This window comes from Lampetra planeri, chromosome 60, assembly GCF_965212315.1.
Source record: "Lampetra planeri chromosome 60, kcLamPlan1.2.h2, whole genome shotgun sequence".
Classification (NCBI taxonomy): Eukaryota; Metazoa; Chordata; class Hyperoartia; order Petromyzontiformes; family Petromyzontidae; genus Lampetra; species Lampetra planeri.
In genome coordinates this window covers 505929-529519 of record NC_136166.1, presented here as the reverse complement: position 1 = coordinate 529519, position 23591 = coordinate 505929, and the positions used below count along the sequence as shown (strand labels likewise).

General features: G+C 49.4%; 1 protein-coding gene across 1 annotated transcript in view; it reads right to left on the bottom strand.

Annotated features, from left to right (window-relative positions):
• The window catches only part of LOC144736265 (uncharacterized), a 47355-nt gene that overhangs the window by 9303 nt on the left and 14461 nt on the right, over nt 1–23591 (bottom strand). The window contains exons 4-11 of the mRNA XM_078618890.1: nt 10847–10892; nt 9526–9662; nt 7490–7610; nt 6373–6432; nt 5693–5783; nt 5029–5218; nt 4390–4470; nt 3240–3391 (exon numbers count right to left, since the gene is read on the bottom strand). Of these exons, the coding sequence (XP_078475016.1) occupies nt 3240–3391; nt 4390–4470; nt 5029–5218; nt 5693–5783; nt 6373–6432; nt 7490–7610; nt 9526–9662; nt 10847–10892 (878 nt within the window). The remainder of the gene's footprint in view (nt 1–3239; nt 3392–4389; nt 4471–5028; nt 5219–5692; nt 5784–6372; nt 6433–7489; nt 7611–9525; nt 9663–10846; nt 10893–23591) is intronic.

The following is a 23591-nucleotide window of genomic DNA, read 5'->3' as shown; positions in this document are numbered from 1 at the left end:
ACCGGTTCTGGCTCCTGCCACCATGAGGGGTGGACAGTCCTCTACTCGGGGCAGGAGACTGCCAAACAACAGGGTGTGGCACTTCTTCTGAACAAAAGAATGAAGGGGGCGTGGGAGCGTGGCGGTGAGGTGTGGGAAGCTGTAAGCCCCAGGATACTTTGGGCTCGCCTTCCCATCAACCAGAGGCGAGGAGTGGTGGTCGTGGTTACTTATGCCCCCACCGAAGACGAACATCCGTGGAGGGATGCAGGCAAAGCCGATGAGTCGGACGCTTTCTATGACCTCCTGTCACAGGTGCTGGCTAAAGTGGCCACTCGGGATAGAGTCATCTTGTTGGGTGACTTCAATGCCCGAGTTGGTCATGATGCTGGCACCTGGTCTGGAGTGATTGGAAGGCATGGGCCAGATCAGCTCAATAATAACGGTAGGAGGCTGCTAGATTTTTGTGCAGCCCATGGGCTTGTAATTACCAACACGCTCTTCCGGCATCGGCGCATCCACACAACATCATGGATGCATGCCGGGTCCAAGCAAGAACATCTGCTGGACTACGTAGTGACGGACCAGCGGATGCGAGCCCATGTCCTTGACACCAGGACCTACCGTGGAGCTGATCTGCCCTCTGACCATCGACTAGTCATCTGTAAGATGCGCCTGCCATTCTTCCACTCCGGTGGTGGGTGTACACCCAGGATCCCATTCCAACCAAAAGTGGCCTGGTCTAAGTTAGCTGATGAAAGTTGCAAGCGAGAATTTCATCATCGCTTGCAGCTGGGGTTGGCATCGTCCCCCACTCCACCTGATGTCAAGGGTAAATGGGCGAGGTTTAAGACTGTGACTCATGCAGCTGCAATGGCTGCTTTGGGTACGCGGTCCAGACCTCCCCGGGAACCCTGGCTGACGGAGGAGGTGTTCAGGTTAATTGAGAAAAAGCGACAGGCCCACTCTCATCGCCTACAGCATCCCACGTCAGAGAATGAGGAGGTTTACCGCAGTCTTCGCTCGGAGGTTCGGAGAGCCGTGAGGCGCTGTAAGGATGGGTGGTGGTCGCGGGTTGCTGAGGAGATGGAGTCTGCCTCAGTAGCCCGCGATCACAAATCACTATTTAACTCCATCAAAAAAGTAACCTGCAGCGCCACACCTATTACCATCATTAGAGGAAAAAACGGTGATCCAATCTCCGACCCCCAGGAACAGGTTTGCAGATTTGCTGAGCATTTCTGTGAGGTCCTGGGGGAGGGAAAATCTCTCAGCCAGGAAAACATCATGGCACAAAGTGGGGATAACCCTGCTGAGGCTGCGGTGCCTCAAATATTGGAAGAGGTCACCCCCTGTGAGTGGCTGGCTGAGGTACCGGCTGTTGAGGAAGTACTGAGGGCGATCCGGAGTCTGAGACCAGGGAAGGCACCGGGCAGAGATGATCTCCCAGGCGAAATGCTGAGGGAGGGTGGCGTTTGTGCACAGACTGCCCTATATGACATCATAACAACAGTCTGGACCACTGGACGGGTTCCGCAGGACTGGAAGGATGCCCTGGTGGTCCCCCTCTTTAAGAAGGGGGACCGTACCGACTGTAACAACTACAGGGGCATCTCACTCCTCAGTGTGCCGGGTAAGGTCCTGGCAAGGATTATTCAACATCGCCTTGCTAGGCATGCTGAGGAGAGGCTTGCGGAGCCCCAATGTGGTTTCAGGAAAGGGCGGTCCTGCACAGATGCCATATTTTCTGTCCGTCTGCTACAGCAGAGGTGTAGGGAATTCCAAAAAGACCTACATCTCTGCTTTATTGACCTGGTCAAGGCCTATGATACCATCAGTAGGACTGGGCTCTGGGTTGTTCTTCGTGCTTTCGGAGTCCCTGACCCTCTGCTCACGATCATTAAGGACCTTCATGATGGTGAGCGGGCCCGGGTAAAACTACGTGGCCGGGAGTCGGAGCCTTTCCCTGTACACCTTGGGGTGCGACAGGGATGTCCTCTGGCTCCCACATTATTTAACATCTATTTCGACTGCGTAGTTCGTGAAGCCTTCAATAGCTGTACCGGGGGAATTACCATTTGGTACAGATATAATGGGAGGCTGATCGACGCCCGGGTGCGATCAAGGGATGGCTCCCTATTGGTCAACCACGTTATGTATGCCGATGATTTGGTAATAGCTGCTCATTCAGAAGAGGAGTTGGAGACGCTGCTGCTGAGACTGGAGTGTGCCACTAAGAGGTGGGGCCTTACCATCAGCCCCACCAAAACTAAGCACCTGCCTGGGTATTTTGTACCATCGGGCACTCCGCCCCCACAACTCCCAATCGGTGATGGGGCAGTTGTGGAGAGAGTAGAGAGTTTCCCATACCTGGGCAGTGTGCTCATGACCGGCTCCAGTTTATCAGCAGAGGTCTCACTCCGAATCAGTCGAGCGGCAATATCTTTTCATCGGTTGCGTAACGCTGTGTGGAAGCTACCTGGTCTGTCGCTCCGCACGAAGCTTCAGGTCTTCTCGGCCACGGTCATTCCCTCCCTTCTCTACGCTTGCGAAACGTGGACCCCCCTAGTGGAGCATCTTCGCCGGTTGGAAACATTTAGGCTGGCCTGCCTACGATCCATCCTGGGTTTAACCAGGCTGGATTGTGTGAGGAGCTCACAAGTCCTTGAAAGATCTGGGCAAAGTCCCATCAGTGAGCTCCTCCGGCAGGCAAGGCTGCGTTGGCTGGGTCATGTAGCCCGCATGCCCAGCCACCGCATGCCTAAACAGCTTTTGTTCGGCCGGATCGAGGGGGCTAAACGGGCGCGGCACGGGCTAGAGAAGAGATGGAGTGATGTGGTACAGGAGGACGTGGAGCTGAGTGGACTTGCCGATGACTGGTACCAGCGGTGTCAAGATCGGCCTCAGTGGAGGAGGCTCGTGAAGGACGCTACTGGGCAGTTGGAGGCAGTCGCCCTCCAACAACAACGGAGGGCGGAGGAGCGACGCTCACAACAACGAGCGGAGCGCCGGGTGGCTAAAGCACAGCAAGTTGGCACAGTAGGGGGCACAGGTGGTGCATCAGCCAGTCATCTCGGTCATCTCGGTCAGTCGACCCGTGGCACCTGGGTCTGCCCCGTGACCTCCTGCCAGCGGGCGTTCGACACTTCACGTGGCCTCAGGGTGCACATGGCCTGGCACAAGCGTCGTGGTGACGTCACCGCCACTTAGTGGCGAATGGCAGTTGTTGTTGTTGTGTGTGTGCGCGTGTGCGGGCGGACCTGTGCTGTGCGGGAGACCCGTGCTTGTGGCTGGGATGGGCGGGGGGGCAGTCCCGCGTTGGGCGGTCCAGCAGGCGCTGTGTGAGGAATGCTGGGTGGTTGAGACCGAGTCCCGCGTCGAAACGCTCCTCCGGGTCCAACCGCAGAAGGTTCTGCGTGCGCAGCGACACGGCGCGCACAGATGTGCAGACGCGCGTGCATATATAGGCACACAAAGTCAAACTCCGACCCATTTTATACGAGCTAATGACAATTAATATAATTCTAATGAAATAAATTTGGTATTCGTGCATAGTCCGAGCGCCCTAGGCTAGCACGAAGGCGCTGTTCTTTTTCTCTCCACTGGTAACTCTTTTCCTTATAAACACTTTCTGTGTTTAGGTTGTTATCCTTCCTCCCGCGCTTCTGATTAGCACGACTGGCTACGTACGGTGCAAAAGAACTCAAACATATAAATACAGGGTGCTTCAAAAATATGTTAATGCTTCGGATAATTTCCAACAATACCACAATGTGCCTCCGGTCTCTGGAGACCACCTGGAGAAGATTCCAGGCCATGTGTTGATGGTGAAGAAGTGGAGACTCTGACTTGTTTAAGCTATTAACAAACATTTGCTATCATGTTACAGTGCATCATCCGTTCTGTTTCCAATAAAAACGATAGTCCCATGTAAGTGTTAACATGTGTTTGAAGCACCCTGTATATGTTTGTCAGATCGATGTAGTCTGCCAGGAGGAAGCCGCGTTGCTGTGTGTAACCCCAATTGAGTAGTTTGCGGGCGATTCCGACACACAGACTGTTGGGGCTGGCGCTGTGAGCGAGCGCCAATGCAAGCAGCCATTGCACAGTGGGGCGGTGTGACACGTGGTGACACAAGGGGGGTGGTGACACAAGGTGGTGGTGACACGTGGGGGTGGTGACACGTGGGGCGGTGTGACACAAGGAGGGGGGGGGGGTGGTGACACGTGGGTGGTGACACGTGGGGGGTGGTGACACGTGAGAACTCTACGCCGTGTTGGCCTTCATGAGGTGCTTGCAAAAAGCAACTGTCCCAACAGTCTGTTCAGGCTATAATGGGGATTTTGTTGTTGCTGATGTTACTGTCACTGTGGTTGTTGTTGTTGTTGTTGACTTAGCAAGAGCCATTACCTTAATGAGGTCGAGCATGACACCACTGAGCACACCGAGGTATCTGCGCTCCAGCGTTTCGGGATAGACGACGGTGGGGAACTGGAAACACAGAGACCGAAGAAGGGACATGAGTTTATATCCCAGCCAGAGGTCAATTCATTACAGAATCAGAAGCGTTATTTACACTCGAGGAATCCCTGAGCTACGAAGTTCTTATTCACAGTTGTCTAGTAAGGGGGCGGGCCAGCAAGTTACGACAAACAATACAAAATTAATCAAACTCTTCATCGTTATCAAAGATAGCAAGGCACGGTTCTGCCCACACCCCCGTTTCGTGTATGTATCACCGTGGCGTACACACACACGTACACACACGTACACACACGTACACACACGTACACACAGCTCTCCGCACCTCCGATGAGCATGGCCGGCTACGTGCGAAAGAAGTTCAACATAACGTACAAAGATGAAGACCTCGTTTTACATTGGCCCCTGGCCCTGCTTGGCCCCGAGCCAGATTCAGACATCTTGTGAGGCCACAGCAGCACGGTTTGGTTCAGGCTCGGCTCGGCGAATAGGCCGCGAGGGCCCCTCCGTGCCATCCCGGTTCGGACTTGCCGGTGGAGGAGGGGTGTACGTGTGTGCGTCTCCCACCCTCAGGCCATGGAAGCGTGGGTTCCTGAGGAACAGCTGCCTCTGGTCAGGCAGCAGAGGTCCCAGGACCCGCTGGATGGTGTAGAGCTGATCGATTTCGCTCTCGCCGGGAAACAATGGCTGCCCGTCGCTCAGCTCGCCCAGGATGCAGCCCACGGACCACATGTCCACCGACTTGCCGTAGGGAGCGCTGTCGGATCAAATTAAAACCGTCAGTGCGGTGCGGTGGCGGCGCTCCTGCCTCACAGCAAGAAGGGCCTTTCGGTGTCAAGTTTGTGCGCTCTCCCCCTGTTCTTCGTGGGCTCCCCACCACCTCCCACACATACAATGTAACTTTTCTTGGTTTAACATCCAAACGCTGAAAAATTAGCTGGAAATTACTCAATTGGGATTACAGGTAGCAACATCGTCATTCTATGGGCAGGACTTCCGGGATAGACAAGTGTAATAACAAAAAGTACATTGACATTTGCGTCTTTGCTATCATAAAGGTGTGACGCTTCATAGATGAGTGTAGTTTGCAGTCGTTTCAAAGTAGCACGGCAATGTTCTTACGTGGAGGGGGCGAGGGGGGGGGGCGAGGGGGGGGGCGAGGGGGGGGGCGAGGGGGGGGCGAGGGGGGGGGCGAGGGAGGGGCGATGGGGGGGGCGAGTGTGCGACTCACTTGAGCAGCAGCTCTGGGGAGCGGTACCAACGCGTGGCCACGTACTCGGTGTAGTTGGCGTTGCTGCCATCAGACAGGTTCCTGGCGAAACCTTGGAGATGAGAGGAGACGTGTTCTCATCCGTTCAGTCGTCATCGCTGGGAGGTGGCCGGCTGACATGAATAAGACCCGCGCTATAATGGCACATGAACGTGTGTGTGTGTTGCTGTGCATGTCTACGTGTCTCGGTGCCCGTTTGTATTTCTCCGTGTCTCTGTGTGCGTCTCCGTGTCTCCGTGTCTGTTTGCCCAACTGCGCATGCACGACCGAGGGAGCCGAGAGGGCCGGAGTGGGGGCCGACAGCTGATCTCTGCCACACTGCGCCACAGCCAATGGAGGGGGCAGTGCGGGAGGTGGGAGTTGGATGGGTCACTGAACACCTGGGACTTTGTTACGGCAGTCTACCACCTGTTGCAAATCACTGATCTACGTCATTAACAACTGATCTTAATTTGAAATTTTCATTCATCCATCCTTGGACCTCATTTTTATTCAGGGGACATGACTTGAGCCACGTTATATCGGGCTCTTACTGTACATTCGTCAACAACACTGTGGCCTTGAATGGAAAATTAAAATTCTAAAAATAACATTCTCAGTATTAAAATCACGTATCATGAGACACACAGATGAGAGCTCACCAAAGTCACACAACTTGAGGACGTCATCCAAGCCAATGAGGAGGTTCTCTGGCTTGATGTCTGCAACAGATTGTAAGAAAAATAGATGGGTTACTTTCCAAAACAAACTCAAATAACTTTTCAAAGACACATTCGTCAACAACACACAGAGACAATTGCGATCAAGCGACTAAAGTGAATGATAGTGATGGTCTGGAAGGGCTAGGAAGCTGACATTTGGACAACTGTAGAGAGACGTATGCCTCCCCTCAAACTTTGGGGAGGCCTTCATCCAGCAGCTGATTGTGGCAAGATGTTAAATACATCGCCTGGCATACAGGAAGTCGTGGGTTCGATCCTGATCCCTGTATATTTGGAGTTAGCATGTTCTCCCCGTGGTCGCGTGGATTTTCTCCGCGTCCTCCAGTTTTCTCCCTCCACATTTAGAAACGTGCGTTTCGAGTAAATTGGCTGCTATAAATTTCCACGTGATAAGCCACTTCGTTGAGCAATCATTTGTGGCCAGGTCGCTTCTGAAGAAGAGCTATACAGCTCAGTGGGCCTTACCTTGTAGTTTTAGATTGCAAAACGACCACAAGAGGTGAAGGAGGGAATTGATGGTCAAAGGGTCACTGACATCAGCTCAGCGGTCAGGGTTAAGGGTCTGACGATGGCTGATGAGGGCAAAACATAAACATCTGAACTCTGTCACTTAAAATGTCCTTGGTTACGTTTTCAATCTAACTCACAATTTTCCACTGAGCTGTCGATTCTTTGTAACATCGCTCACATTTGACATGCATCCTTGTCTATTTTACATATTAGTACAATAGAGAGTGTCTGTTCCATGTTTCCGTAACTTAATTGACCGGTCAAAAAGAATCCGCCCAAGCCAACATATACGCTATGGGAAATGCATTATTTAACAATTGATTTGTGTTTATGTCCTCAAAGTGTCCTCAAGGTCAAAGTTATTTCCTGCTCAAATGACACATTGAGGGCAGTGGAAAATTTGGAAGAACCCTCTTGAAGAAGTCTTGAGGATTTCGCGGGTTAACCAAGCGCGGTAAAAAAATAATAAACAGGAAAGATAATCTCAGCTCCCCTGCTCTGCTCGCAGCAGAGGGGTGTGACTTGCCTCGGTGGATGATGTTGTTGTGGTGGCACCAGTGAATGGCCTTCGTAAGCTGGTAGATGTAACTTCGGACCTTCTCTGGTGGAACTCCGTTTGGCAACTCCTCCAGAAGTTGCAGCATATTCTGAGGACGGGAACGGTCGTGGGAGGGTCGGAGGTCAGGCAATGGATGCGAGTCATCATCAACCGTGATCAATCCACTTCTGGATGAAGGCCCCAGGGGGGGGGGGGGGGCAACCTGCCACAATCTCTCACGATCCTGCGATGCAACAATTCCGACATCTGATGAGATCGAGCACATCCCAGGTAATTTGGTCACGGACTATACAACAGTAAAATGACCCCTATTGTGATTGGTATTATTGTTGTTCCCTACTATAACGTGACAAGCTTGGTTACAAGGGGGCGAAGGAACAAATGCTTGTTGCCACGCTCAGCGGACCACACCGATGGCTCTGAATGCACTAACTCACCTGTTGAATATTTTCCTTCTGACTCAGAAGCAACACGAGGGCTCGCTGTGTAACACACACAGGCATCTTTTCAGAACTATCGTCAGCAAAGGAGAGACAGCTAGAGGCGCTGGTGTGTTTACTTTTAATTAGAAGTGTTTGGTCCTCATAGGTTGAAAAAGCCAAATAAGTAAAAAAAATGCAGAAAATGTAACATGAAGTGTTTTTTTTGTGTGCAGTGGTTGTTGCTCTGAGACCATCAGCTCCCCACACTTAATAACTCAGTATAATCAGAGATGGCCGAACCCCGGGCTTAAACCCAGCATCTCAATGATGCTCACAAGGATATAATGAACACCCTGAGAGTGTTTACAACACAGCTTTTATGAATCCTGTAAGTAGAAGACTCAGCTACCCAGGCCATACGCTTGGACGCAGGATCCCAGCAGTGCGAGCTCAGTATCTGACACAACCATTACGACGAGAGAGAAACACCCAGCTCCAGAGTTAAAACTTACGCACTCAATCGTGCCGACACGGCCATCATGAATCCAGCAATCCAGCCTGAAATCATTATTCCTGCGATGGAAATTCAGTGGCTCCAACACCACGTGGCCAGTATGAGCCCAATCAGCTGCCTTGCTACCTCCCATAATGAAAGACACCTTGTAAACCCCCAGGCCAAGCAGTCAAGCAGACAAAGAGGCCGATGTGTTTGTGCGCGTGTGACAGGCACAGTCACGCAACTCTGAGCTGCTATGAAATTAAGCGACGCGTCTCACACACACACACACACTCTCTCACGCTCACACGGCAAACACCTGCCCCCATGATTAAGAGTGAGCCGTTGTTCTTCGGCAGAGGTGGGCAATTTTTTGTCGCAGGCTGCCAAGTCAACAAGTTTGTGTGTGTAGGTGGGTCAGGGGGGCTGAGAGCCCTGCGGTTAAAACCTTCAGATTGGGTGTCTGTCTCTCAGTAGAGTAGTCGTGTTAGAGAAAATAGTGATGATTGTGGTGGTAGTTATGTTGGTGATGATGCTGCTGTTGATAAGTATTATTAATTAAAACAATGGCGGTGATGATAATGATGTTGTTGTTGCTGATTATGGAGATGTTGATAATGACTGATGTTGCTAAAGATGCTGCTGCTGATGATACTGCTGCTAAAAAAAATGCTGCTGCTTGTTATGAAGATTATGATGCTGTTGGTGCTGATGTTACTGCTGATGGGGTAGAGTCAACTCCCGATTATAATACGAATGAGCGACTGCGAGTCAATCACTCTGACTAAAGTGACATCCGGCCTGGTCTCTATGATCTCAAGGGGTTCGCAATGCATGTATGTCTGTACGTTGAACTTTCTTTCGCACCGTACGTAGCCAACCGTGCTAATGGGAGGAAAACAAGTATTTGAGACTCCGTGAAGATTTCCTGGATAATTAAGGACAATAGTACGGTGTACCCCTTTTTACAAAACCCCATCATTTACATCAAGGCCTACTTCATAGCCCTATTAAGGCTTCCCGTACACAGAGGGGGGACACGAGCAATCCAATGGATGTCACGGCGTCGAGCAGCGGCGTTTTACCTTCTCTACGTACTCGAAGACGAGGTGCAGCTTCCCTCGTCGCCGGAACGCCTCCCGTAGCTCGACGATGTTCTCCTGACGCAAGCGCCGCAGGACGGCCAGCTCACGCGCCGTCGTCGCCCGTACATCATCGCGGTCTGCGGCATAGCAGGGAAATATGGTGGGGGGGGGGGGGGGGGTTGATGGGTCGCAGAGGGATATTTCAGAAGGTGCAAGAGACTTCTGCTTTGCTCGCCCGTGAGTTCGGGAAGTAAGGATTCTGGCGGCCTGCGATTCAGCGAGTTGTCAAATTTTGATTCAGAGCGGCGATCATTTTATTTTGAACCACAGCTGCTGAGCCACGGGCCCAATAGGCCCAAAACGTCTAGCGGCGAACAACCAACAGCACTATCCAGGTTATAATAGGTAACAGTTATGAACACGTTTCTTGAATCCAGCAAGGTTATTATTATAAGAGCCTGGTGACAGAGACAACGGGAGGGAATTCCAAAGAGGGTCGCAGTGCGAGGAGATGGAGCGACGAGATGAGTGCATCATGTGCGGATGCCGCATGGATTGCTGCATGAACGAGATCACGGGGTCTGGCAGCGACTTTAGGCGGCCTTCATCCGCCAGTGTATTGATCACCGCTGAAGGTGAGGAATTCTCGAATCGAATCCTGTTTGCACCCCCCCCCCCCCGCGACTCGTGACGATGAACCGAACTGTAAAAGGTGAATGGACACAAAGCTGTTTGACAAACTCCCAGCATACGTGAGCCAGCACAACGCAAACACACACCCAGAGAGCAATGGAAAGTGTAAGCAGTGGAAATACACCCACATTCCCAGGACCTCGGGGGGTTTTCAAGGCTCGGTCTATAAATAGTTATGGCGAGCTGCATTTCCTGCGTCAGGGCCTGGCTGTAATCGAGTCCCCATGTAGGTACGGCGCTGCTGTTCAGAATGCGGCCATGTGTGGTGGCGCGCCACCTGCGATCCAGCGCTTGGAAGGCAAGGGTTGGTGGATCACGTGGAGATTTGTGAAATCCACTTGGCAGCGAGGTGGTGGCCCAGAGGAAGGCGGTGCGGCAAGAGGGTTCGTGAGGCTGCGAGCGTTAACCTCCTCACATGCGCAGTGGGTTACCTCTGGGCTCTCTGGTTTTCTGCCACGCGAAGCCAAATTCTTGACGAATGGAATTGGCCAAACATCCCAATGTAGCAGCACCCTCTCGAAATAGTCAGTCTCGTGACTCGGTGAGGTTTTCCTGGGTGAACGAACGACAACTATGATGACAGAGAGTAGCAAACAGGTGTTGAATTATATTTAATAAGCACGGGTACCTTCACTGTCTTTAAACTTCTTGATAGCCACAATCTCATTGGTCTCCTGCAAATAAACAAAGCATTTATTAAATTCGCTTGATCAAGAATTGGTTTAATACGTAGGATTTCGCGACCAATATCATCCATAATACAGGTTTTTTTTGGTTAGATGGCGTAAATTTAAATGCGTCGTTAAACCACAAATCTGGCTGCCGCCTGATGATGCTGGTTATAATTACTGGTAAAACGTCGTACTCGGATTGAAAATGTTGTGGATTTTCTCTCCAACACACCGGTGTGCTGTACTAGTATACAACACTATACACTACACTATACACTACACTATACACTACACTATACACTAGTGCTGTACTAGTGACGAATTGTCACGTTCTGTTTACGCGACAACCCTTACTAGTTGGTTGTGTCGGGTGGTGGCGGGTTTAACGACACATTGATATTTACTCGATCCAACCCATTAAAAATCTGCATTATGGATGATCAAGAATTGCGTGTCTTTGCCACAGCGACCGGGAGATATTAAAGAAATATATGAGTTTCACGTTTACTTTGTTTAACCAGGCGAGAGGACTCCAAGAGGCCGGGACGAGTTTTATTTTCAAGAGGGAGCTGGGGCAATAAAGGTTTAATGTGTTTGTGTGATTTGTTTACCTTTCTTGAACTTTGCGCTCCTATCGTGCTTTTGTATTGTTTGATGTTGTAACGTTATTACCCCGTGCCCCGACTGGACATCTGTGAAGAGCTTTACAGCTCATCAGATTCCTCCAGTACGAATACAGATTCGGATATGATTGCTTTGTTTAAATCCCAATTAAGTTACTTGTCGTGACATTTTCGAACGTGGCAAATTTGGACCGCAACGCCCAGGACGGAATGGCCCACTGTTGCGAACGACATTGGGGGATCTTTAACGTCCGCCGTGATTGAGACGGCATGAATCTTACAGTTTTTACACCTGCAGTCATGATGTACGTATGCATGTTGAACTTGCTTCGCAGACCGTATTTAGCCAACTGTGCCTGGGTCTTCTTGGGGGTTATTTGATCATTCAAGAGGCTGGCTAGTGTGGGTTTGGTGAGGCTGAGGAGCATAGACGTGGGAATCACAGAGTACAGTACAACAATTTATTTTATTGCACTGCCCTCTGCTGCCCGCCATCTAGGCCCACAAAGTGGCAGAACCATTGTAACGACCCAGATGGATGATAAGTATGATTACAATGATGGGCTGCGTCGAGCCCTGACCAGATTCTGAACGTATGAGTGTGTTCTCTAACAACAGCAGCATCTGGCAGATTTTATCTCAGGGAGCTCATAATGACCGTGTCAAAGCCACTGAGCCAATATCGCTAAGATCCACTATTTAAGCCATAGAGCTGAGTGTGCATGTCTCTCTCTCTCTTGCAGAGGTTCACAAAGGCCATGTCAAAAGTGCCGAGTAAACAATGCAGATAAATACTGAGGAATTCAAATACACACTACAATATAATAATAGGCAGGAATCCTGGAAGAAGTTGATAACAAACCAGTTCCGTGCTAATGATAATAAGCACACGATAACAACTGAAAGGGCCGCACAGATCGTCTTCAGCAACCCACTTGCTGTACTGTCATGTGCTAGACACTGCACAAAGTTGATTTGAAGCTTTTGTGATTGCAGGAATCCATACTCTTTCGGTAAAGTCACGTAGATATCAAATAAAATACCCACGTGACTTTACCGAAAGAACCAAAGAGATCTGCACAAAGTGTTTAACCTGAGCAAGCATCACCGAGTCTCGAGATTATTTACGTCCGAGGGGGATAACGCTCAAAGCGCCGCGCAGTTTCACAAAACCCACTTGCCCTGTCATTCCCTTGGCCACCATTCGGGAGTTTCACAAAGCTACGTTTTGCTTCCTCGCCAACATGCGTCGACAGCTTTAGGGCCATCTTCTTGGTTCTTTCGGTAAAGTCACGTAGAATGGAAATAATAAAATAATAAAAATAAAACATAATAAAATAATTCTCACGACGTTTCGGCCACAACGCAAGTAGCCGTCCTCAGAGTCTCCTCGACAGACCTGTTCTCCACCTGAGGACGGCTACTTGCGTTGTGGCCGAAACGTCGTGAGAATTATTTTATTATGTTTTATTTTTATCATTTTATTATTTCCATTCTATGTGACTTTACCGAAAGAACCAAGAAGATGAATCCCTGCAGTCACGAAAGCTTTAAATCGAGTTTTAGGGCCGTTGCTCGTGAAAGACCACCCAATCTAAACAGACACGGTCGGAGTTCAGCAGGTGCAGCGTTGCGAGTCGACAATTATTTAATTTCGTGCTGCCCTCTACGCGCGACCCCTGAAACCCCTTGAGATCCATTAGCGGAGGGCGCCCAAGAGGTGAGAGTCCCCAGTCTTTAATCAGCAACCCTTAACAAAGACGACGACGCCGCCGCCGCCAAACACAGCAGGGCCGTGACTGGTGGTGGCACAAGGGGATCCATTTCGATACTTAATACTTTCCAGCGGCGTAACAATGCACACGAAAAAAGAAGCGAACGCACTTCCCGGTGGCACAGTTGCTCCCTGGCAACCGGTTGCAGAGGCGTCCACACATACGATAGATTCAGTTGCACGCAACCGAGTTGCGCCACTGACCGCTCAGGCATGGATCCGGCTTTAGAGCACGAGCACTTCCACTTCTGCAACTCAATCCACATTGCTGGACATTGGAATGCGATTACAGTACCAGGATATTTGTAGTGATATTTATTTATTTTTACAGCGTTGCTCACATGTCCGGATTGCCACATTAATAATTTCTATAAATTGATGAATTCAAGCAGAATTTCACCTTTAATCATCACCATTATCCGTTCAGTCTCTACCAGAATGACTGTTTTATATACTGCGGCCCAGTGGATCTGGGAGTTTGTGAAAAAGCATTTCTTTTGCACGAATTTTTGCGTTTAGTTTTGTTGTCCTTTCCCCCACACGTCCAATTAGCACGGTTGGCTACGCACTGTGCGAAAGAAGTTCAACATACGTACATCCATGCTGTGTTCAACCGCTATACTGTAGATTAACACACAACACCCAGTCGACCACCCTGCAGGTCACCTCACTTATATCTACCTCGCCTGGTATGAGGGAGGTCGTGGGTTCGATCCTGGCCCTGACGCCTGCTGTAATTTGGAGTTTGCGTGTTTCTCTCCCCGTGGGAGCGTGGATTTTTCTCCAGGTCCTCCGGTTTTTCCCTCCACATTTAAAATCAATGTCACACGTTTAGAGTATTTGGCTGCCATGAATTTCCACGTGATGATAACCCACTTGGTTGAGCTATCATTTGCTGTAGTGAGGTTGCTTCTGAAAAAGAGCTGAATAGCTCAGTGGGCCGTACCTGGTCAAATAATAAGAGTTCAGTTTTCTGCTTCTTCCCTTGCACCGTTCCACACTTTTGTAATTCCCTGCCATCGGCTCTTCACCTCCCATGCTCTTTCTGTAAACTTGCTCAATTAAAAAAAAAGTGTTCACTCTTGTCTGTGACAACCCCGACACGCCGTTCGTTTCCGGATAATTTGACGCGTTTGGGGCCTTTGGGCAACAGTGTGACAAGGAATTGGTTTTACCCTTTCTGGAAATAAGTACTGTTCGTCTTTTGGCGTTCTCTGGTCTGACACTGGTGAGACTAGGACATAAGGAAGACTGTCTCTGGTGTAGGCCAATCAGTTTCACAGACAATGCATTTCTTATCAGAGCATGTTTGTTTGCATGCTCACCAAAAGTACGTGTGGTTTGTGCAGACTTGATTCCTTGCAAAAGGTTTCTATTTGGTGTTTGAACATCTTAACACCAGTTTTATTGCCAGACTGAGTAAAACTCCATTCTTATTTTTCTGTACTTTGATACCACCAACAAAGGCCCCACGGTATAGTGTGAAAAGGGCGTTTTTATGCAGTAGCAGTAGTAGTAATAATAACCGCTTCTGGCTTGTGTAAAGTCCACAGACAGCCAATCACCATGCGAGGCCAGGGGCCAACGACAGCAGGATTGGCATGAGAGCTGTGTGTGTGCACGTAAAGAACGTGACATTATATCATTATTACTACTATTACGTTTGTTTACCCAGGAAAGTCTCAACGAGTCTCAAGACTCCTTTTCAGGACGCTCCTGCTAAATGTGTTTTTCAGTAGAGCGAGATGTTGCTCTCTGTAATCTCAACCGAGCCATTTGCATTGGGTTGCTTGGCCAATACCAGTTACATTGTGTACCCTCTCAACACACACACATAAACACAAAGATCCCCCATATAGCCTATAACAGACTGTTGGGGCAAGTGTTGTTAGCGAGCACCTATGAAGGCTGGCACAGCACACGAGGGGGTGGGTGGCCAGCATCACGCCCAGCCGCCTTTGTCTCCGCACCGGCGATGTTTTCACACCGCACCAGGTACTCATTTGAGGCTGAGTCGAACTAGGGGAGGCTCAGGACCGGTTCAGATAATCGTCACTGGTGTTGGCCATGGGCGGAAATCGAACTCGGGTCTCTGGGTTCGTAGCGCAGCACGCTAACCGCTACACTACCGCTCCCCGCACACAGACACACACTCGCTCACTCACTCACTCGCCCACTCGTTCACGCACTCACTCACTCACACTATGCACAACAGGGAGAGAACATACAATCCGCGTGCAGAAGGACGCCTGGACCAGGACTCAAACCCAGGTGGTTCTTGCTGCGAGACACGAGTGCTGCCACTGCACCATCCTGGTCTTTGCCCACAGATAAGAGAGATGACGGCGTTGCCCAGAAGCTTCCCGTTGGCTGCGTGGCTCAGGTAGTGGCAGTAACGCGATCCGGGGCAGATTTTACGCTCGACTTCCCCGCTTTTGACGCCCGTGTAGCAGTCGCTCAAGCGAGACGCAGCCAGGCTCCCGTTCCCAGCGCCCGGATAGTGAAAGTCTAACCCTGGCAACCACGCGCAGACGCTGCCCTCTGCCTGCGCTGTCGGAAAAGATGATGAACACCCTGTTCTGAAAGACCCAACGCAGATAGATCCCTGGGTTTAATATTCCACAAAGCACTATGGTCCACCCTAAACTATGGCCAATGCGGATGCCTGATGCAAAAATAGAAAATTTAAAACTCTTCAGGAGTAGTGCGACCATGGTCATCCAGAACAGATCGTACAACGTATAATGACGCAATGCCCCGATCCACAAACACGAAGGAGACGTGGCAGTGATGATACACTCCGCTGTCCCTGATGCGGTTATCTGGAATGAACGCCTGAATGTGAAATTGTAGTTGTTGCTTTGCATCTACATCAGCCGTACAAAAGACCAAGGGAGAAGGAGAAGGGAGATGAAGACGAAATGTGTCACGGAAAGTTTGTTTATTTCTTTCTCTGATCCAGGAGACTAAATGGAAAACAATTAGAAATTATATTTCGTAAAGTACAAATTTCCTAAAAGAAGAACATTTTCAACCGGTTCATATTCCCCGCTATGATGAGGATCAGAAACACAGATAATGATGAAGAATATGGAACACAAGTAAAAAAGTACGCGAAATATATTGCTTGCAATGACACCGAGAGCCAGGGGAATGGTGTAGATGAGACGCTATATAAATACATGAGGGGGCTTGAGTGGGACGTTGCGACAAGGGGCGATGGCCGGTGGTCGAGACAAACGATGGAACGGGTGTCAAAGCAGAGAATGCGCCCAAGAGGATTGTCAAGGAGACGGACCAATGAGACCAGCTCATGAGCATGAATGAGACGGGTTGTTGCATCGCGAGACCTTGAGAGGGGTGTCGCAGTGACGAGACGTTAACTACCTCGCCTGGTATGAGGGAGGTCGTGGGTTCGATCCCGACCCTGATGCCTGTTGTATATTTGGAATTTGCATGTCTTTCTCCCCGTGGTCGTGTGAATTTTTCTCCGCGTCCTCCGGTTTTTCACTCCATATTTAGAAACATGCACTTAAGAGTAGTTGGCTGCAATAAGTTTCCACATCATAATGCCACTTCATTGGGCTACCATTTGTGACGAGGTCGTTTCTGAAAAAGCACGATATTGCTCAGTGGGCCTTATCTGGTAAAATTAAAAAATGTTTAATATTTTAAATGGTTGACAGATGGCAATGCTTTGGGGAGGCCTGCATCCAGAAGTTGATAGTTCATGGTTGACGATCATAACAAAGTAGATGGCACTACAAATGTTAATCTAAGTTGCTTTAGTCTCTTCCACGCATCATTTCCGTACCCGATGGACACACACGGTTTAGATACTCAACTTAATAATAATTACTTACTGACCCAGGAAAGCCAGACTGGGCCCATACTCCACTTCAGGAGAATCCTGCAATGGGATGTTTGGCCAACACCAATAACATTGTATGCTTTATCAGCTATGAGAGGAAATAGGAGAACCTACAAAAACCCCATATGGAACAAGGCGAGAACATACAAACTCCACTCAAAAAGATGCCCCAGTCAGAAATCGAAACGAAGTTATTCTTGCTCCGAGCCACGGTGCCACCCTGTCTTGGTATATTCAAAGAACGGGTGCCCTTACTCATCCCCTACGTTAGCTCACACACGCTTCATTCCTACTCTTGTCCGTCATCCAAAACCAACTTACCAGCATGAGCTACAGCGGCTGGAACTTGAGGCATCATCAACAGGCCGCGTGCGCGCACGTACGCACGCAGGCAGGCACATAGCGATTGCAGCTGTCCGCCAATTGGTACGGGTTCAACCAGGTAAAGTTTAACTGTTGTGTTGGCCGACTCTCTGAGTTGCATTACATTTCTAATTTTGGACAGATGGGGCGTAACATCATTGTAAGACTAAAAGAACACCAAAGAAATATTAAACTATCTCAAACACAACTGTCGGCAGTGGCAGAACATGCTTGCCAACAGGGACACTCAATTGATTTTGATAACGTTGAAGTGTTGTGTAAAACTAATTACTAATGGCAAAGACTAATTAGAGAATCCATTGAAATTGAGAGAAACAGAAATAACTTTAATCGCTCAGACAGCTGCAGACTTAGTGCGGCCTGGAAGCGTATTATTAAATAATACATATTACAATTCCTTATAGGGGAAACAAACACTAATTAACTGATTACTAACGTAGCATATAATTACAATAACACACATTACAACTGATTACTAATCTACAACTCACATCGTAACAATTGCCTGATGACCAATCTAGTATATAATTCATTTTGCACATTCTTGTATGACATGTTTTTAGGTGTTTTTTTGTGTTTTAAATGTTTACTATATGAATTTGGAATAAATAAACATACAAATAGACAAAAATAATTATCCGACTTTAAAAAGTTACTGTATTTACTGTACCGTACTTAACACACCAATCCCAAAGACTCTGCATGGGGTGATGTATATGGTGCAGTATTTTCATTGTTTAAGTTATGTGTCGTGTATAATGTACCGTATATATTATTTGACACTGAAATCAAGCATGGATATTAGTTTTGTCATGCACATGGTGCCGATTGCCGGACTGGTTACAGCCTTTGGAGCGGTTTTGACGGTTTCGCCGGTTTCGCCGGATCGGCCCGCCGAATAATTCTGGAAGCCAGATAATTGCGGGCCGGATAAGCGATGATCACAGCTGTAATAAAATTATCATTATTTTTCATGATTTTGAGCCGCGCGCGGCGAGCGAGACTGTTCCTAGCAAGCGCGGGGGTTCGATCTACGCTCACGTGAGAAATACTTTCGTTGCAAAGGTCTCTTGTCACGGAAGCCAGCGAGGACAAGAAGGTGGATGAGAATGGAACGCGACGAATAATAATATCGCGCGGTCAATCCTCTCAATCCTCTCAGTCCTCTCAGTCCTCTCACGGAACGCAGCGGTCTCCGTTGACGCGGCCAGGGTTGTACCGCCGGCGGAAAGGTGAGCCGAGCGATTGAAATATGATTTATTCATGCTAAAAATACACGGACACCACCCCTGAAAGATCCTAACATGGATGCTCGCGGGCAAGAGTAAATATGCCAGGGGCTGTATTTGGCAGCGAGCTTGCGATGTTAATCCTGCCGGGTGGCGTTGTGCTCAGAGCACTCGACGCGCAAATTGAAAGGTCAGGGGTTCAACTCCTGGGTCAAGGCTTGACAGCAGCCAATCATTAAAATCATGATCACCATACAATTAGCAACATCAGCAGCAGCATCTTCATGATTATCCCAAAGATGTTGATAAATCGAGTAGCACCACCTTGTTTGGAAGTTTGTTATATGAAAGCCATGGTCCCATTGGCAAAAACTCATTGTCTTTGGCACAGCCATTTTGAGCTAAGTGAGAGCGAAACCCAGACTCAGGACATAAACCTAGAACTCAAAGGTGCTGGCTCAATGTCTCCAAGACAGCATAGAGAAGGGAGGGCATAACTGTGGCCAAGAAGACCCAGACGAGAGGCTGGGTAGCTTCCACAAAGCATCATGCAGCTGATGAATATATGCCACTGCACTGATTCGGAGTGAGACCTTTGCTGCCAAACTGGAGTTAGTCATAAGCACACTGAATGTAAACTTCTGCACCCTCTGCACAACTGCCCCATAACTCATGGGAAGTTGAGGGGATCGAGTATTTGATGACATAAAATACACCGGCAGGTGCTTAGTTTTGGTGGGGCTGATGGTAAGGCCCATCTCTTAGTGGCATACTCCAGGTTCAGCAGCAGAGTCTCCAACTCCTTCTCAGAGTGAGCAGCAATCACCAGATCATCAACAAACGTAACATGGTTGACCAATAGGGAGCCTTTCCTTGACTGCACCCGGGCATCGTTCAGCCTCCCACTGTATTTGTACCAGATGTAAATTCCTCTGGTACAGCCATGAAAAGATTCTCGAACTACGTGGTCAAAGATGATGCCAAATAATATGGGAGCCAAGACATCCCTGACTCCCAGCTGTGCAGCTTTACCTGGGCCTACCCACAATCAGGGTCCTTAATTATCCTGAGCAAAGGGTCAGCGACCCTGAAACAATGAATAATAACCGAGTGCCCTTGCCTATTGATTGTATCATAGGCCTTGACCAGATCAGTAAAGCAGGGATGTAGCTCCCATTGAAATTCCCTACACATGCGCACATGAACACACACAAACACACAGCAACCGAGGCTTACGGTGCGAAATAAATTCAACAAGCATACAAACCCAGGATTTCAGCAGTACTGGCTCAGTGTATTGGGCACGGCCATTTGCGAGCCCCCTCGAGTAACTGCCAGCAAAGCTCATCACTCTCCATCTTCCACACAGGCACGTGTGTGTGGATGTTTGTCAAGCTGCCAGGGACGTCCTCTCAGGCAATTGACTCGGCAGCAATGGAGCTGCAAAGGCACGGGGGGAGCCTCCTGCTGCTGCTGCTGCTGCGCTCTCTCTTCAAGCACGGCAGGACATGGGGACGTGGGCATCCTGGCATTCAACGGCAATCCGCCTCCTCAAGGGCTCACCCCGCCACGCACCGTTACCCCCAGAGTAAATAACCGAGAGAGCAAACGAGCGTACGCTATAAACGAGTGCGTGTATTTGTGCGAAACCCAATGTGGGGGAGTGTGTGGTGTAGTGCTGCGAACCTGGCGGTCAAAGTTCGATTCCTGGCTATGACTAGGCCTCCCCGTAGATTTACTCAGCCTGAAATAAGTGCCTGGTGTGGTGTAAAAACATCAGCGCTGGGGAGACATAGTTGGTTCGGAGCGGTGCTGGCCTCGCCACATTCTCATGCTCCTTACCAGCCTTCATAGGTGCTTGCAAACAGCAAAAGTCTATGTTGGCTACATGGGGGATCTTTGTCTGTTTTTAGGTTAGGTCAATCAATTCTGAACCATGTATGTGTGTATATGTATACAGAATGAGAATAAAAATACGTATTTATACAATTGTAAAAACTATATATGCTTATGTTATTTGTGTATACAGTATGTTTGTGCGTTTGCCTCCGGAAGTATTAACGTGTGCACGTATATGTGCATATTTTTGTGTGTGTGCAGTGGTGAGCAGTAATTTAGCGGTTAGCGCGCTCCGCTACGAACCCGGCAACCCGAGATCGATTCCCACTCATGGCCAACACCAGTGACGATTATCTGTACCGGTCCTGGGCCTCCCCTAGGTCGACTCAGCCTCAAATTATTTATTTTTGCGGTTTGTAACCATGTCACTGGGGAGACAAAGGCGGCCGGGCGTAGTGCTGGCCACCCACCCCCTCGTGTGCTGTGCCGGCCTTCACAGGTGCTACTCGCTTACAGCACTTGCCCCTACAGTCTGTTACAGGCCGCTATACGAGGGATAGGTTTGTGTTTGGGTGTGCAGTGTATTTTGACACGCAGGTGGTGGGGGAGCAAAGTGGTGCACCTGCAATTACGTCAGTCGGTTAACCCTAACAACACCTGGGGGTCTGTCCCTCGACTTACTGCCAAAGAGGCTTCTACACTTCACGTGACGGCCTCAACGTGGAACTGGCCTGGCACGAGCGCCGTGGTGACATCATCGTTGCTTCGTGAATGGCGGTGTCTGCTGCTGTTGTGTGTGGGGCGGCTCAGTGGTTTGCGCACCGCTTTACGACTTGAGTTTGATTCTTGGCCACAACCAACATCAGCGGGCGAGTGGTAACACAAACTCTCCAGGACCACGCCTAGGTCGACTCAGCCTTAAATAGCTACCTGTTGTGATGTGTAAAATATTATCACTCGTGCACATTCTGACCTTAATAGGTGCTTAGCAGCATTACTCCCAATAGTATATATATGCTACAAAGGAAGATCTTTGTCTTTTCTATACATGTGCGTATGTGTTTATGTATCTGTGTCTGCATGTGTATTCATAGATGTGTGCATACGTATGTTTAACTTCTTTGCACCGTACGTAGCCAACCGTGGTCAGGATTAGGGCAAGTTCTGTCATGGTGAGGGATAGTGTCTAATAGGCTAGTTCGGTTAGGGTTAGGGCAAGGGACACTGTCTAGTTCTGTTAGGGTTAGGTGTTAGGGTTCGTTTGCCCGGTTTCAGAGTTAATGGTCGTGCTCGCATTACAACGGGTAGCGCCGTTTAGCCACACCACTCTCGCCTCTCTTCCTCCGTCACCGGGCACTGCACCCTCTTCGCCATCTGTTCAGCCTATTGCTTGCGGCTTTCAGAGCGGCACCATCCATCGGTGTTGCTGCCAGCGCTGTAAGCCGAGCCCCGGAGCTCGCGGAGCTCACGGGCACAGGCAGAGGGTGAGGGGGGGAGGGTGTTGTTGACATTCCTCGTGTCGCTGTAGCGATGGCCCCCCTCACACTCTCCCCTCCGCCCTCACCCCTCCCCCACGCAGAGAGGTCACGCTTTGCAACTGTTGACTGGAAGTCAGAGGTCTCGTAACCTTCCCGCAAGGGTCATGGTTGCTTTTAATTAGTAAAGTCAACCGAAGGCCGGCCGCCCGATTGGTCGCTTAAAGCCGACTTCCAATCAGCAGCCGCAGTTCCAATGGGGGACAGGGAAAATTCAGGCTTGCAGTGTTAATTTTGTTTGACAAAATTCGTGATAAAAAATATTCATCCACCAAGTTGTTGTTTTATATTTTAGTCAATGGTGACTATGAGTGCACTGAAATCGTCGAGCGTGATTATGACTACAACTACCCATACACTCTCTGTCGACCAGGCTAAACATACATAAACCAAATCTACACGTCCAAGACCCGACTGAAACGCTGCAAGCCTGTGATGATTCAACCCCTGCCCAGAGCGACCTGACGAATTGTCTCGATTCAAAATTCGATTATTCTGCCTTGTTTATATATTTGTGAATATGGCCCGTCACACGTTTGCTCCATTAGACCACATGTACATCGGCATTTTTACGTTACCAAGGTAAGGCCCACTGAGCTATCATAGCTCTTTCTCAGAAGCGACGTGGCTATCACAAATGATAGCTCGACGAAGTGGCTTATCACGTGGATATTTATACTCGCAGCCAAACACTCGAAACGCATGTTTCTAAAAATCACACGCAAATCCCATCTGTCAATTCATTGCTGGATGAGGGCATCCCTCACACACCGTGAGGGGAGTCGAAGTTATTTGAGCATACTTCACCACGCTGGTCAGTGCGGGCCAGTGCGTCAGGGACCACAATACAGTACAAAAAAAATATTCCTGCTGTTCACCCAGTTGTCGCTCCGCAGCTGCCTATAACAATCTGTTTCGCGAGCGGCGGTCGCTCTAACCAAGCCCGTCTCTCTCTAGCGTATGGCAAGTCTGTGCAAAACACACGCCCGAGTTTAAGTCTGAGCCACGCAATAGCTTCGGGAGTTGGCGCGAAAAATATCGCTCAGTCCGCCGGAGAGCGGGCGTAGGATGCAGTTGGTTTCGATACGGTGGCTGCGTTGTCTGGTTCGGGTGGGCCACAGTCACACTGTGGGCCATCCTTAATTCTCCCACTTGTGGAGGGGGGAGTGTGGGCACAGCGACCAGTTGGTGTTCTCAAGCGGTTAATGGAGCACCGTAGTTTTCGTGGCAGATCAAAGCTGTGCGGAGCAATGGTGAGGTCGTCCATGAGGATTTTATTTGGGGCCTCCGCAGAAATCCATATGAAAGCCTCATCGACGACCCTGCCATTGCAGTGACACGGCTTAATTCTGCCAAGCTTCCGAGACCTGGGCGAGTGTTTTTGCACGCAATATGCAACCGTGGATAATCGGCTGTCATATGCCCAAGTTGATGGGGTGTATCTATC